The sequence below is a fragment of the Halichoerus grypus genome, chromosome 6, assembly GCF_964656455.1.
Source record: "Halichoerus grypus chromosome 6, mHalGry1.hap1.1, whole genome shotgun sequence".
NCBI lineage: Eukaryota > Metazoa > Chordata > Mammalia > Carnivora > Phocidae > Halichoerus > Halichoerus grypus.
In genome coordinates this window covers 92,793,856-92,810,989 of record NC_135717.1, presented here as the reverse complement: position 1 = coordinate 92,810,989, position 17,134 = coordinate 92,793,856, and the positions used below count along the sequence as shown (strand labels likewise).

General features: G+C 37.1%; 1 protein-coding gene across 1 annotated transcript in view; it reads left to right on the top strand.

The window, feature by feature from the left end:
• The window catches only part of PLCZ1 (phospholipase C zeta 1), a 49,962-nt gene extending 34,789 nt beyond the window's left edge, over positions 1 to 15,173 (top strand). The window contains 5 exon segments of the mRNA XM_036065644.1: positions 725 to 841; positions 1,919 to 2,091; positions 9,933 to 10,065; positions 14,155 to 14,304; positions 15,088 to 15,173. Of these exon segments, the coding sequence (XP_035921537.1) occupies positions 725 to 841; positions 1,919 to 2,091; positions 9,933 to 10,065; positions 14,155 to 14,304; positions 15,088 to 15,173 (659 nt within the window).
• The last annotated feature ends 1,961 nt before the right edge of the window (positions 15,174 to 17,134 follow it).

Here is a 17,134-nt window from a genome sequence, read left to right as displayed (position 1 = left end):
TGGCGAACTTCTGGTGATTTGTCAGGAGTAGGAGCATCTGCTTCAGACTCCGGTTGACTGTAGGTAACTGAGACCACCGGAAGCAAAACCACGGATAAGGGGGGACTGCTGTACTGGGAGGTAGCAAGTTCTCTTTCAATGGAGAGATGCAAACAGAGATTGAAGGAATTTTGAGGGAAGATGCTGTGGTGGTTAGGGTTGGGAGCTGAACTGAATAACTTTAACATCCCTTTCAACCCTGAGAATCTGTTGGTTATTCAACTGGATTAATTTGGATGGCATTATATATCTTTATATGACTTACATGTGATTCTGCCCTAATGCAAAAATCAAAGTAAAAAAAAAAGACAAAATGGAGAAAGATACAACTTTTTTTTTAAAACATGGATGCATTTTATTTGAAAATTTTATATATTCTTATGTCAAAGTGAGATTAATTTGGATGTGAAAAACAAATATATTATTTAATCATTTTTTCCTCAAGTGAATGATTAATATCCATAAAATTGTATAATAAAAAATTATTAACTTCTCAATAACAGTGAATTACACTGTCAAACAAAGGCATGGATTTATTTTGATTTCCATGAATTACAAATATTTTTGCTAAGACATACGTATCAAAAGTACTGAAACAATTGTAGAATTTATATAATATATAGAAGCATAGCAGTTTATTATTTATTTGAAATCTTTCACGATGTTCTCATATATATTTTTTTAGGCCACGAGTTTATTCTTCACACCAGCAAGTTCATTACCAGAATTTATCCCAAAGCAACAAGAGCAGACTCCTCTAATTTTAATCCTCAAGAATTTTGGAATATAGGTTGTCAAATGGGTATGTTATACAGAATATTGAGTTTCTGCAAAATAAGATAAAATAGTTCATTTTGTGAATTAATGAAAGATTTATGAAAAGAGCTTCCCAAGTAGATTTTTTTGGCCCTGGGTGTTTTAGGGTCAGGCAATAATGACGAATCATTAGTTTCAAGAGCTGAAGTTATTCCTAAATGGGTCAGAGAGGGTAACTCTAAGTGAGGGTTAGGGGCATGGAAGTTCAATTCATGAAGAGTTGGCATTGGAAGGGTAGGAAGGGAAAAAAGACATCAAAATGGATGTAAGAGGACAGTGAATATCAAATCCTTTGCTTGAAAGATTTGCTAAGGGCTTCTTTAAATCAAGGGACCTCTTCCTTTTATACTCTACACCAGCTTCTGCATTCACAGTATTGAAAAGTGAATGAGATTACGTGGCTCTGTTACTTGTCTTTACCAGACTCTCCCTATTCCAATTGATTCGCTGTTACAGCACAGGTACCAGGTGTGAACCCCTCTGCTCCTGGCTTGTGGCAGTGCCCACAGGTTTGTGGAGGGAGGGGGAGAGCAGCGTTAGGATAGGTGGGTGAGGGGGTATTAGGGGCAGTGGAGGATGGTACTGCATACAGTGGCTTTTTACCAACCTCTATGGAGGGACTTCTATATTTTAATACCAATTATTGCTCTGCTTGTTTCCCACTTCCTCTTCAAGTGATAACAGTATCTCTTTGGGCCTGAAAATTTAAAATATATTCAGTGTCTTTTCTTCTGGCATTAAGTGTACTGATTTTCTCTATTCTCATATTTCCTGAATGTCATCTGACCTACACATTGCTATTCTGTAATCTATATTGTGTATCATTCTGATGTTTAAACCAAAGCTATAAAATAATTTAAAAATTAAAACCCACTTTCATACATTAATATACACATAGCAGGAAGACATGTTTAAAAATTAGGAATTATTTGGCTAATGATGCTCACTCTTAAAATGTTTGGACATATAAAATCCATGATTCGGTTTCAGTAAATCTTTGAGCTGTGTTTCTTTAGATGTACCCTCTTTTTCCTGACAATAACAAAATACTTTTTTCTCACAGTGGCCTTAAATTTCCAGACCCCTGGTCTGCCTATGGATCTTCAAAATGGGAAATTTTTGGATAATGGTTGTTCTGGATATATTTTGAAACCACATTTCCTAAGAGATATTAAAACAGAGTTTAATCCAAATGAAACACCAAAAGACATTGATCCAGTTACACTTACGATAAGGGTAAGATGAATAACTTTTTCTTTTTGGGGGAGGCTACTATAGAAGCTAGAGAGTCTGCATTAATATTTTGAGTTCCATTGATTTCCTTTAATGTCCTTTAAATTTCTGTTCATCTTGGGGCGCCTGGGTGGCTCAGTCGTTAAGCGTCTGCCTTCGGCTCAGGTCATGATCCCAGGGTCCTGGGATCGAGCCCCGCATCGGGCTCCCTGCTGGGCGGGAAGCATGCTTCTCCCTCTCCCACTCCCCCTGCTTGTATTCCCTCTCTCGCTGTCTCTTTATCTGTCAGATAAATAAATAAAATCTTTAAAAAAAAAATTCTGTTCATCTTTTTCAGTATCGCTCCATATCTGAAAAACTTTTTGTTGACTTTTTGCATGAATGATTACCTGCTTGTGAATAGAAATATTGAGGCTGAAAGCTTCTCCTCTCCAAAGTCTATATTATCCCATTGTCTTTAGGCATTTAATATTGTGATAGAGAAGTCTGAGTTCAGCCCACTAGTTACCTTGTAGATATGCGACTCTCTCCCTCCTTAACTTTATAGAATTTTACTAGAAAATTTTAGGAGCTCTTTGCTTTGTCATTAATCTCCAGCATTAGACTTTCACAGTTCCAGATTTTTGCCCCTTGTCTCTGAATATTCTTTGATTAGTATTTGGAAACCAAAAGTTATCCGTATGCTTTTCTTGAGTATCTGCCTGCATGTTTACTAATTCCTGTCAACTCTATCACTGTCTCTTTTTTTCTGCCTTTGGTTTTCTTCCATATTTGATTTTATTCTTTACCAATTCTAATGTAGATATGAATTTTTCTCCTGCATTATCAGTTTCTCCCCTCCAATTTTTATTTACCTCATACTGCTTCGTTTTTATTTCTGTCTGTATCCTATCCAGCGTCCTTCCCCACCCCCCAACACCTGTCTTCTTAGATTCTGTGTGATTTTATTGGGAGCAAAAGTAGTTGTCTAAAATTTATTGTTTCCAAAAAGTATAGACTTTCTGAAAACTTTCTTATTTTTCTATAACTTAAGTGCTCTATTTATTTCCTTTTTTTTAAATGTCCCTGAATCTTCTAAAAAGCCCTCAGCTTTTTTCTCTCCACTTAGTTATAAGCAATTCTATTTTAAAAATATTTTATTTATTTATTTATTTATTTATTTATTTATTTATTTATTTATTCATGTATTTATTTGACAGAGAGAGAGACAGCAAGAGAAGGAACACCATCAGGGAGAGTGGGAGAGGGAGAAGCAGGCTTCTCGCTGAGCAGGGAGCCCGATGTGGGGCTCAGTCCCAGGACCCTGGGATCATGACCTGAGCCGAAGGCAGACGCTTAACCAACTGAGCCACCCAGGCGCCCCAGCAATTCTATTTTAGATTGTATCTACAAACCTGTGGTTTGTAACAAATTGGGTGGGTAGGGCTCTTTGGTCCCTCTCTTGGTTTAGCTGGTTGCTCCTAGAACCGTATGAACCATTTCAGATTCTGCTCTGGAATTGTGGTACTTGTATTGCTGTCCCTGGCGAGGATTTTTGTGTTTGCTGTTCTGACTGAGGGGAGTGTTGCTGGCTGTGCTGGCCGGTGGGAGCTGCCCTGCTCTGGCGTCCTGGCAGTCAGAGTGCAGGAGACGCTCTAACCCAGACTGCATGCCCTTCATAAACCTTCCTCTCTCGGCTCCTTCCTCTACTGTCCTGATGTCACAGGACTTGGGGGACCACTTTCATCCACTTCCGGCCCTAGCCTTTTTGTCCTGGCTGAGAATGGAGATTTTAGAGATGTTGCTTTCTCTCAGAGATTAATGTGGAAAGAGAGTAGAGCAAAGTTGGATGAGAAAGAAATGATCTCAGCCCCTGAGAGAAACAGTACCAGTGAAGTATGTAGCTGACTTTTTCCTTGGTTGTTAGGGATTTTGTGACTCTAAATTTTTTTTTAAAGATTTTATTTATTTAAGAGAGTTAGAGAATGTGAGCAAGGGGGTGGGGGAGAGGGATAAGCAGACTCCATGCTGAACACAGAGCCTGACGTGGGTCTTGATCCCACAAACCTGAGATCATGACTGAGCCAAAATCAAGAGTGGGTGCTTAACTGACTGAGCTACCCACACGCCCTGGATTCTGTGACTCTAAAAGTAGGGGCATATAGGGTAGAAAAGTAGGGGCATATAGTAGAAATTGCCTCCAGCACTGGATGCTGCCCCAAATCAATTAGTTGGCACTCTTTCTAGGATCCAGCAAAATATTCTCCATTAAGCTTACTTTGCAAATATTATCATAACTTTGGCATTTTTTTTATTTTTTATTTTTTTAAGATTTTATTTATTTATTTGAGAGAGAGAGAGAGGGAGAGCACAGAGGGAAAAGCAGACTCCTCGATGAGCAGAGAACCCGATGTGGGACTCGATCTCAGGATCCTGGGACCCTGACCTGAGCCGAAGGCAGCCGCTTAACCAACTGAGCCACCCAGGCACCCTTTTTTTTTGTATTTTTTTAATACAAAAATTTAAAAGATTATTAACTTTTTCTTTTACTTTTTGGTTATGATATAAGCTAGAAAGTATACATTAATATTTTAAGTTCCATTGACTTCCTTTAGGGCCTTTAAATTTCTGTTGATCTCTTTAGCCCCTATAAGGTGGGTGGTATTTCAACATTTTCCACATTTGTACCAGTGTCTCCCTGTTGTTTTTTTTGCGTGAATGAAAAAATGCGAAAGGCTACATTGTTCTAAACACCTAGTCTAGTCATTGTAGTAGTTGTTCTAGTGAGAAAAAGGGATGAATCAGCCACTTTGTATGGTCCCCTCCTACTCCTCACAAATCTCCTTGCTGTGCATCTGGGGCTTTCCTCTCTCCCTCTCTCTCTCTCTTTTTTTCTCTTCTTCCCAAGTGATTCTTTCTTTCTCAAATTTGTGGGCTCCTTTACTCTACCTGCCTCTGAAGTATTTATGTTGTTAAGGCTTTTTCTTTTTAAAAAAATTTTTTAATTTAAATTCAATTTAGTTAACATATAGCATATTATTAGTTTCAGGGGTAAAATTTAGTGATTCGTCAGTTGCATATAACACCCAGTGCTCATTACATCACATGCCCTCCTTACTGCCTGTCACCCAGGTACCCCATCCCCCCACTCACCTAGTCTCCAGCAACCCCCAGTTTGTTTCCCAGAGTTGAGTCTCTTCTGGTTTGCCACCCTCTCTGTTTTTAATCTTATTTTTTCTTCCCTTCCCCTTTGTTCATCTGTTTTGCTCCTTAAATTCCACATGAGTGAAATCATATGGTATTTGTCTTTCTTTGACTTATTTCGCGTATCATAGTACCCTCTAGTCCATACATGTTGCTGCAAATGGCAAGAGTTCATTCTTTTTGATGGATGAGTAGTATTCCATTGTATATATGGATATACATTGTATATATGGATATACATTGTATATATGGATATATATACAATGGAATACTACTCAAAGTAAGCATATACATATATATATATATATATATATATATATATATATATATATATATATACCACTTCTTTGTCCATTCATCTGTCGGTGGACATCTGGGCTCTTTCCATAGTTTGGCTATTGTGGACATTGCTGCTATAAACATTGGGTTGCATGTGTCTCTTCGAATCACTATTTTTGTATCCTTTGGATAAATACCTAGTAGTGCAATTTCTGGATCATAAGGTAGTTCTATTTTTAACTTTTTTAGGAACCTCCATATTGCTTTCCAGAGTGGCTGCATCAGCTTGCACTCCCACCAAGAGTGCAAGAGGGTTCCCCATTCTCCGCATCCTCGCCAACATCTCATTTCCTGACTTGTTAATCTTAGCCATTCTGACCAGTATGAGGTGATATCTTGTGGTTTTGATTTGTATTTCCCTGATGCCAAGTGATGTAGAGCATTTTTTCATGTGTCTGTTAGGCTAAGGCTTTTTCTTAATCCTTATCTCAAACTAAATATTCTCCTTGTGTCCTTTTATATACATTGATGGTTTCAACTACCAACAGTGCTCAAATCTTCAATCTGACTTCATTTCTGGAATGTAAAGACATATTTTAAATATCCTACTTAACATCCTTACCTGTTTAATCCTTGTTCTGTCAAGCTTAATATATTAAAGGCTGAACATCCCTTCCTAGTCCAATCTTATTTTCTTTAAATGTCAGTGATCTCCATTGAATTCATTGTGTCAATTAATTCAGGCTAGAAAATTGGGAAGCATTCTTCTCTTCCACATCTGTCACTTCCCATGTCCCATCTCTAAATTTTATTGATTAGAAATGTCATCCTTAGCCAATCCCTTGGTCTGATGCCATTTGCCACTGACCCCCCTCCCCCCTTTTTTAAGGAATTTGTTACCTGTCATCACATTTATTCCTTTGGCCTCCTAAGGGTTTTTCACATAGCCTGTCTCAGTTCTGATTCATCTTCCACAAATTGCCCAGAGACATTGTGCCCCAGTGTTAATCTCATCATGCCTACTTAATGTTTCTTTGGGTGTCCTGCTTGCTTTCTTAGTCAGGGATTAGCCTAATTCTCTAGGCCCATCTCTCTCCACTTCTAGTCTTGCACCTTATTCTGTAACCATATGACATCTCCACGCATTACATATGCTTTTTCATTTGACTGGGTCATTCTTCCATCCTTCACCTGCCTGTTGCATTCAGACTCATTTTTCAAGACTCAACGGTCACTTCTTTTCAGAAGTTTTTTTTTTCCCTACACTAAATTAGTTAGGCTTCTTCTTGTAGTTTTGTTTTTCCATAACACCCTATGCCATAATATGTATTATACAGGTATACATCAGCGATATTGCAGGTTTGGTTCCAGACCACCACAATAGAGTGAATATCACAATAAAGCAAGCCAAATGAACTTTTTGGTTTCCCAGAGCATATGAAAGTTATGTTTATACTATAGTCTATTAAATGTGCAATGTATTATGTCTAAAAAAGCAATGTACCTACCTTAATTAAAAATACTTTGTCACTAAAAAGTGCTAACCATCATCTGAGCTTTGAGCGAGTCACAATCTTTTGGCTGGTGGAAGGTCTTGCCTGGATGTGGACGGCTGCTGACTGATCAGGGTGGTGGTTGCTCAAGGTCAGGGTGGCTGTGGTACCATTTGTCAACTATGTTGATGTAGTCTTCTAAATCCTTTGTTGTCATTTCGACAATCGTCACAGCATCTTCACCAGGAGTAGATCCCAGCTCAAGAAATCACTTTCTTTGCTCATCCACCAACTCCTCATTTGTTCAAGTTTGACCATGAGATTGGAGTAATTCAGTCACATCTTGGGGCTCCAATTCTGACTGTAGTTCTCTTGCTGTCTCCACCCCATCTGCAGTCAGAACACACACATGTATTAGTGTGCTGTCTTATATGGGCATGGTTGGTGGCACCTCCAAACAATTACAACAGTAACATCAAAGATCACTGATCACAGATCCCCATAATAAATATAATAATAGTGAAAAAGTTCGAAATATTGTGAGAATTACAAAAATGTGACAGAGAAACATGAAGTGGGCAATTGCTGTTGGGAAAATGGTGCCCATAGACTTGCTCATTGCAGAATTGCCACAAACCTTCAGTTTGTAAAAAATGCAATATCTGCAAAATAGAGTAAAGCAAAGCTCGATAACATGAGGTATGTCTGTAATTGTTTATTTACTTAGACTTGTGTTTCTCACCCACTTGTCTGAAGGCCCTGGAAGGATAAAGACTGTGTTTTGTTCAAGTCTTATCCACAGTGCCTGACACAAAGTGTATGCTCAACATGTGTAAGTTAATTGAATGATTTCTTTTGCAAGTTAGAAATAGTAAGGAGAACAGATGTGTTCTTTCATTGAGAAAGCAAAGATGGAAGATAGCTAGTATGCACAGATGTTTACAGATGCCACCTTTTTGTTTCTGAAGGGTCTCATATAGGGATGTAAGTGGCATATAGGGATGTAGGTAATAAAACAGGCAGGATTAATGATTTTCCTGGCAAACTGCTGCCATAGCCATGTGGGTCCTTCTCTCTTGCTTTGATCGTCCTGGAGAGCTTTGATTACAACTTGTACAAGTTGTGGAAGGCATGACTTGGGAATCAAGAGACCTAGTTTACCATTAGCTTTATATCCTTGATGAAGACATTTCAACATTTCTGGTTTAATCTCTGTCATCTGCAAATGGAGAGTTTTGGATTAGGTCAAACATTCTCAAACTTATAAATACGATACAACCATTTTCTAAGTTCAAAATCTTATGCATAAGGCCAATAGATGAAAGCAGAGGTACTCTAGCTGACCATCAAGGGTTTTCTTTTTGACATCTATCTCTGTGGTGGCACCTGGAAGGGCTCTGTGACTCAGAGTGTAAAAAGTATTTGAATAATAGACTCTAAATTCTTTTTCCGTTCTGATATTCAATTATTATTATTTTTTATTTTATATATTTTTTGACACAAGGTGCACCAAAGCCGAACCTTCTCCGTATTGGTCAGGGTCTGTTACCTGCGGAGGAGATACTCAGCTGGGAGGCTCTGGTATCAGTGTACTTATTGATTATGGCCAACGTTCCAACTTCCCTGATGTCTAATTAGGCTGATTGATCAATGCCCATTCCATAGTTGTTGTTAAATATTTACATAGTCACTCTGGTTTCCAGCTAATGTTATAATGTGTGGATGTAGGAAAGGAAAAATTATACATTGGCACTTCTTCTGTTTCTTTTTCTTTTTTTCTCTTCCTTTCTTCTTTCCTTCCTCCTTTCTTTTTTTTCAAACAATTATTTATTTGTTCCTTTTTATTTATTTATTTATTTATTTATTTTTATTTATTTATTTTAAAGATTTTATTTATTTATTTGACAGAGAGAGACACAGTGAGAGAGGGAACACAAGCAGGGGGAGTGGGAGAGGGAGAAGCAGGCCTCCCGCCGAGCGGGGAGCCCGATGCGGGGCTCGATCCCAGGACCCTGGGATCATGACCAGAGCCGAAGGCAGACGCTTAACGACTGAGCCACCCAGGCACCCCTGTTCCTTTTTATTATAATGTTCAGAAATTGAAATTATGCCTGAATTTTTATACTAGTACATTTTACAAATTAGTGCACTTTGAAATAGTGTTTTTTGTTTGGACTTTGTTCCCTAAAGTAAGACAAAACTTTGCTTCAACAGCTAGTTTGACTAATACAAGGTTAAATGAAACTATTGTTAATTACTTTAAGCGTTCTTCTGATACCCAGTCCCTAATATACATATGAAATCATTGATTTTGTCAGACACAAATTACTTATGATAATACTGACAATAATAGATAATATAAAATTTTATCATAAATTATCCAAACATAAATTATACTATGAAAAAAATACTGTCATAGGAAATTATGCAGTGTTTTTTCTTACATTTCAGAAGTAGTATTAATATTGTTTCTAATTTTTGGCTGTTTACATACAGTATGAATTTCAAGATAGTTCATGTTTTCAGAGTAATTCAAGCTGAATTACAGTAGACTATGATTATAACAATACTTTTAAGCAGTGCCTTATAACAACCATAACAAAGACTTTAAAAATTAAAAAAATGTTGAACTATAAATCTCAGACAATGTGAATTTTACTATAACTATATATTAGTAAAGTGGAATAATATAGACATATTCCTAGTATTCACTTACTGACACTTGAGGAAAGGAGTTAAATTTTAAGATTTGTGTTATATTCCACTTTTAATTTTTTTGTGGGAACTGAGAGTCTATCATTTTTTTGGAATACATATTTTATTTTGAAATTATGTGATTATGCAGTTTGATATCCTTTTAAATTTTTGCATTCAAATATTTTTGTGCAGCTCATCAGTGGTATCCAGTTACCTCCCAGTAACCATTCATCATCTAACAAAGCTGACACACTAGTGGTTCTAGAAATTTTTGGTGTTCCAAATGATCAGGTGAAACGGCAGACTCGTGTAATTAAAAGAAATGGTGAGCTCCTAATATATTTTTATTGAACTTCTACTAGGCTTCTTGTTTGAAAGCTTAAAATTTATCTAGTGATAGAGTTTTGAGACATCTTTATTATTCCCAAGGCAAGGGCTTTGAATTAGGTTTTAGATGACCAAAGGGTTATATGCAGCGAAAACAATTTGATAGTGATTCAATGTGTTGTTTAGATATATTTTAGATTACAGATACAAAAATTTATCTGACCTGAAAAATTACTATTTTTTTTCCCTTTGACCTCCTTTTCATGTTTCTTCCCATATTGCTGAATTAAAGGGACATTTTGATGGCTGCAAATCTACTTAGCTTCTAACCTTTGTGTAAAATAAAGAACGTATGATTATTCTGATATAGTATGTTACCCATTTTTATTTCACTGTTTGAATTATTTTAGATCAAAGGTCTGTGGCTTTTGGCTCTGGCTAAGGATGCCATAGAAACCTACTCATACAATATTTGGATTCATAATTCAGTCATTTTTGCCAGAAGGGAAATGTAGGAATGGAAGAAATGACTTGGGTAAGATTTTCAGTTCCAGCATCCCGTGATATTTTATATAATACACTACTGACAGCGTCACATCTTCCTTGAGGGTGAAATCATTAAGGATATTAAAGTGTAGGTTCCTGGGATTGACCTTTAGTCAGGGTCACCTTGGAGGAGACCTAGGAACTGATTCTTGAGTCTAGAATCTTCTTTGGGTGGATATTCCCAAAGTAGAGAGGGCTTCATTTGTGAGTCTGGAAATATGTGCCAGGTTAAATGGCACCAATGGAAAAACAGGTGCAGTTGTATTAGTCTTTTTTTCCTTGGGTGATGATCTCCAATAATATCCACCATCTGCCCCTTGTACTGACACCCCAAATACTCCTCCAGTGTCCCCCTAGTGCAAAGGGTATGGAAAGAAGATGAGGAAAGTTTTGGCTACTTCATCCTAGGTTATCTATGGGAAGGGATATTGGTGAAGACTCACTGCAGTATTTGGCATGCCTTAGAATTGAAGGCATACTACGATGGCGGTGTCACGAAATGGTAACTGCTTATGTCAGGAAGCGTATCGTACCCTATCTCTTGTTCTCTTCATCCCCTTACTTGAATCTTCATAACAAAATGCACAGAACATTTGTTTATTCAATGCACCTCTCATAATATGATTCTAGCTCCCATTAGAATTTAGATTATATCCCTGGGTTTTATGGAAATATTCCTACAGAAATTAAATTTGCTTTATCTAACAATACTGAGCCTGTTTTATTAGAATCCTGGTGATAAGTATCAAAGAAACTTAAAATCTCTGTTTATTAAACGTATTACTATGTATGTCCTGATCAACTCTATTGTAGATAGTTCTCAGTTTGGCATGAGAGATGAGATACAATAAAACAATTATGATAAAGTCATTAGTGTTTTAAGGAAAATATGAGAATTGTAGTGGAACAGGCAAATTTGGAGATGGTTCTTGGAGAATGAATAGAATTTTTTACAGAGATTGAGGATGAAGGCATTGAAGGCAAAAGGAATAATATGAGCCCTAAAACCTGGAGAAGACTAAATTCAAATATGCTAGGGAAAAATACAGAAATTTAATATGGGTGGAATACAGGGTCCTTAAAGATAAAATGAGAAAGTTATGTTGGGTACGGCCATGGAAAATTGTGAAAGCCATGATAAGATGTTAGGTAATTTCTTTTCTGTAGAAAATGAACAAAATTAAAACTCTTGAACAGGGATATAGCACTAACATACTTGAGTTTTAGGGAGATTGTTTCTGCAGATTTGATAGGAAGAAGTGTATGCGAGAGAATGAGAGAAATACAAAATAGAGTCAGGATATGATTTCATGGCTAGAGGATGGGGAATTCCAGTCAAAGAAGGCCCATGGCATCAGAAAAGGGGTGGAGGACGTATATGAGGAAGACTAGCAGGAATAAAAGTCTAGATAGCTGGACAAGAGGGATTCTAGGCATGAGAGACGATGGACTCTGAAAAACAAACTGAGGGTTCTAGAGGGGAGGGGGGTGGGAGGATGGGTTAGCCTGGTGATGGGTATTGAGGAGGGCACGTTCTGCATGGAGCACTGGGTGTTATGCACAAACAATGAATCATGGAACACTATATCTAAAACTAATGATGTAATGTATGGGGATTAACATAACAATAAAAAAATTTAAAAAAAAAAAGAGGGATTCTAGGATGGCTTAGCTCCTAGAGTAATTGCGGTATAATAAGAGAAATGAGAGTTTGGAAGGAAAAAAGATCACATTTGGATAAGGTGTGGAAGTAATTCTTCAGTTTTGGTCATGCCCGAGAAAACTATGCTTGTAACTATCAAATTGTTATCCTGGTTTCTTTCTTTCCCTCCTTCCCTCCCTCTCCCCCTTTCTTTCCTTCCTTCTTTCCTTCCTTCCTTCCTTTTCTCCCTTTCTTTCTTTCTTCCTTCCTTTTCTCCCTTTCTTTCTTTCTTCCTTCCTTCCTTCGTTTCTTTCTTTCTTTCTTTCTTCTTTCTTTCTTTCTTTCTTTCTTTCTTTCTTTCTTTCTTCTTTCTTTTTCTCTTTTTTTCCTAAAAGGGCTTTTGCATATAATACATATGATCTATATGTGTATGTGTGTGAGAGAGAGAGTTTATAATGAAGTAGGGTTAGAGGAGGAAGATAAATCAGTATAAGAATTTTGTGCACATTTTAAAGAGTCTATAAAGAATTGACACTGATAGGAAGTTGAGAAACAAGACAGAGGATCATAGGGAAGGTAGGGAAAAATGAAACAAAATGAAACCAGAGAGGGAGACAAACCATAAGAGACTCTTAATCTCAGGAAACAAACTGAGGGTTGCTGGAGTGGTGGGGGGTGGGAGGGATGGGGTGGCTGGGTGATGGACATTGGGGAGGGTATGTGCTATGGTGAGCACTGTGAATTGTGTAAGACTGATGAATCACAGACCTGTACCCCTGAAACAAATAATACATTATATGTTAATAAAAAGATTAAAAAATAAAAAAAGAACTGACTCTTAGATCTGCCCCTGCACTCCATGGAATTATTTCTTTTCTTAAGGAAAGACAATACATTCATTATACCAGCATGAGTCAATTGGTTTAATATTTTCATGGGCATAGATTGCATCCTGGATTACTATCTGGTAAATGTGTGCTTGTGCCCACAGATGCACCACAGAAAACAGAAAATATAATTAGTTACAAATTCTTTCATACTTCTGGAAAGGTAACTCAAAGAACAAAACCTATCGACATAGCAAGCATAGCATTACCTTTGTACATGAAAGCAATACATATTATTTTTCTCTGAATCTAAGTAGGCTGTATATTTGATCTGGATGTGAATTTCTTGATTCCATTAAATTATGCTTAAGTATTGGATGATTTGGGTCATATTGTGACACAATTTGGATTTCTTACTTGGCAAGAGATGGTTGTTTGGGATGATTATTTTGCTGGAGATCTAAATGACTCATCTACTTGGGACTTTAAAATGAACACTTACTCAAAAGAAGGATCAAAGGCTGGCTTTGGAGCACTTAGCTCTCAGGCCAACAACTGTCTATGGAGCTCTTCCCATAATAGGAGCCGGTATAGAAAAATGATGTTATTTAACTCTTTTGTTAGGGCAATGCCTAAACACAGCAGTCATATTGCCTAGTGATGAAATGTTTCTGCTCTGAAATCGGACTCCATTTGTTTGAATTCCTGTCCTGCCACTTAATGGCTGTGTGTGTGAAACCCCGAGGAAGTTACGTAACATCTTTCTGGCTCAGTTTTCTCATCTGTAAATATGGATACTAATAACCCTGATGGGTTTGTTGTAAGGATGAAATGAGATTATCTACTTGAAGTTCTTATCATATTGCCCAGCAGTACTAAAAACCCAATAATTATTGTTACTGTCATTATTATTCCTTTCTCATTGGATGCGTGAAAAATTTAAGTGCTCTAAAACATAAGCTATTAATATTACTAAGTGTTGAAAAGAAAAATTTCAGAGAACAGATACCATGCATTACTCCCTAGAGATAGTGTCTATGATTCTTTGATGATATCTTCCTTTATATTTCAGCTTTTTGTCCAAGATGGAATGAAACATTCACATTCATTATTCAGGTGCCAGAATTGGCTCTGATACGTTTCGTTGTTGAAAATCAAGGTTTAATAACCGGAAATGAATTTCTTGGCCAATATACTTTACCAGTTCTATGCATGAACAAAGGTAATATTCCAAAAAGTAAGATGATTGTGCTAACAATTAGAACTTACATTTCCCAAAGACACACATGTATACACCAAATAACTCTACCCGTGACAGTCAGATGTAAAGGAAATTTTATGTATTGACACATATTTTCTCTCAGTGGTATATTATAGAAACGTGTTCTCATGTGGAAGGTGGGATTGTGCTTTGGGATCGCTAGGAAGATAAATTAGACAAACTTGGCATGGATGAGCATTTCTTTACATGGATCATCACTCTTTTGTTTCAATTAAGAGTAGTCATGACTACCACAAAGAAATAAAGCATGGGAATCAAAGAGAAGGGAAAAGCAGTGACTCATTCTGCCAGCCCAAGAAGAGCCTGGGAGCCCAAGATCATCCTTTCTTGACTCTTTCAGAGCTGCCTTTATGTTGCAGTCACCTTGCAGAGGTGATTTATGCTATTCCTCCAATTACCTTGTCCCAATGTGTTTACTTCTCTATCACCATCTGAGCGGTACCTCAGAAACAGAGTCTTTCTGCAGCAGAAGGATGGTGGCTAATTTAGCACACTGCACTTTGAGGGAGGAGAAGTGTGAGCTGTGTGCTCAGTGTTAGGCAATAGGAAGTCAGAACAGAAACCAGATATTTTCTTTTTTCTAGGAAATTAATATACAAGATGAATATAACTATGCAGTTACAGTTTTTACATATGCTTAGTAAAGCTAGATTCTTGGTAGCACTATCGAGAACACTGCTGGTTTATTTTTGTTGTCCTAATTAGATATGATTCCTTTTGCAGGTTACCGTCGTGTTCCTCTGTTTTCCAAATTGGGTGAGAGTCTTGAGCCTGCTGCACTGTTTATTTATGTGTGGTACGTCAGATAGCAGCTAATAGTACCTGACAGATCATTAGCTATACATCATAATAAAACAGCCAAAATGAACATCCATACCTTTTTTCTTTTTTTAAAACATAAAGAAAAATGATTATTTACAAAAACAGAAATATTGAGCAAATTCCCCTTTAATATTCAAAATAGAACAGTGGAAAAAAAGAAAGCAAAACAGTTCAGAGGGTCCCGACAACGTGACTCTCTTGCAGCCCAGTTCTCCTGCCCCTCGGCTGCTGAGGCGGCTCTTGCAACTTGCTTGTAAATGAGTAGAACTTACAAGCTCTTAAAATATGTCTGATTATATAAGATATGTTGGCAAATATTTATCAGTAAAAAGAACTGTGAAATCTAAGAGTGTTTTAACTTCTAGACACCCACTGCTTCATGTTGTAGTGAACTGGAATTAGATTCCCAGGTGCTTTGTGCCCTTTTATAAGCTAGGCAGTAATTAGCCCCTGCCTTCTCAGGCTAGTTCTCAGATGCTGGGCATTGGATTTGGTACCCTGTAATTACACAGACATTTTTATGAGTGCCTGTGAAATTGATTTGCAGTCAAACAGTGTTCAATCTCCATATCTGTAGAAGAGATCTACTCTGCGGACTTCTGTGCTTGGATCTCTGAATTCACACTATTTCTGAACTTGTGCTAATGTACTTTGAAGATTGTCTTTGGTCAGAGATGAGATTCCTGTGCTATTTCGTATGCTGGGCTTCTCGCCATCAGCAGCACTTTGATTTACTAAATGTCGTATGTAGAATAATATAGTTCCTTATTAACTCTTCTTTTTCAAAAAAAACCAGGCATATTAATACTTATTCTACCACATTGTTGCATGGGAGTAAGGCAAAAGTATGCAGCACAATTTTTGACTAATTAGGGGACCCTCATAGGTCAGAATTAATTTGTTGAAATTAAACCTGAACTTATAACTAAAATGCCAAAAATGACTTTGAGATGTTTACTAATGCATTCTCTCTTGATGGCCAGAAAAATACAAAATAACACAACTGCCATATTTTACTACTATGGTTTACCCTCAGAACCAAATATTTAAAATAAAGATGCCACTGGGAATTCAAATACCCAAGCCATAAGTAGTAAGAAAAGTCCCAATGCATCGTCACCCAGATACTCCCTCGTGGTCGTTCTAGATTTAAGAGTGGGGTACCCTATTCCCAGTGCAGAGGCACAGCCAGTTCTCAGAGGGATACTTTTATTTTGCCAGATAATAAAAAGATCTTTTTTAAATCATCTATTGTTCAGTCTAATAGCAGGTGGGGCATTCAGCCTGTTGACCCGAGGCTTTAACCTTTCTAAACTCCTGAAGTCTTCTGAAGATCTGGAATTCCATGAGATTTAAAGACTCTGATCAGGTGAATTTTGCAAGAGTTCGCTAATCCTGCAGCAGGATAAACTTCTATTTCTTATTTATACCATCAAGATTTGAAATGAGGTAGAAAAAAGGATATATACAATTTTTTTTTCCTCACTTTTGCTTCAGGTACTAATCAAATTCAGCTCACTAACTTTGAAGACCACGTCTTCCATTTTTCAATATCCCACTCTACATCAGAAATGCACTTTTGAAAGGAAACATTGGATCATTTTACTTCCTGTCCAATAATCTTATAATGTCTTTAAACATCTTTAGTCCAATTTTTTGTATGCATTATTTATCATTTACTTTCCTTTTGAATTGAACTGGCATATTATTATTACCACTCCTACTACTATTATTATTAATTTTCTCACCAACTACCATAGAAACTCCACAGCTAGGGAATGCTCTCATTTTAGAGAAGGTTGGGAGTGATGTGAGAAGCCAGCTTTGATTCATGCTGTCTAGGCATGATTTTTTTTTTTAAGATTTTATTTATTTATTTTAGACAGAGAGAGAGCAGGAGCAGGTTGAGGGGAGGAGCAGAGGGGGAAGGAGAGGGAGAGAATCTCAA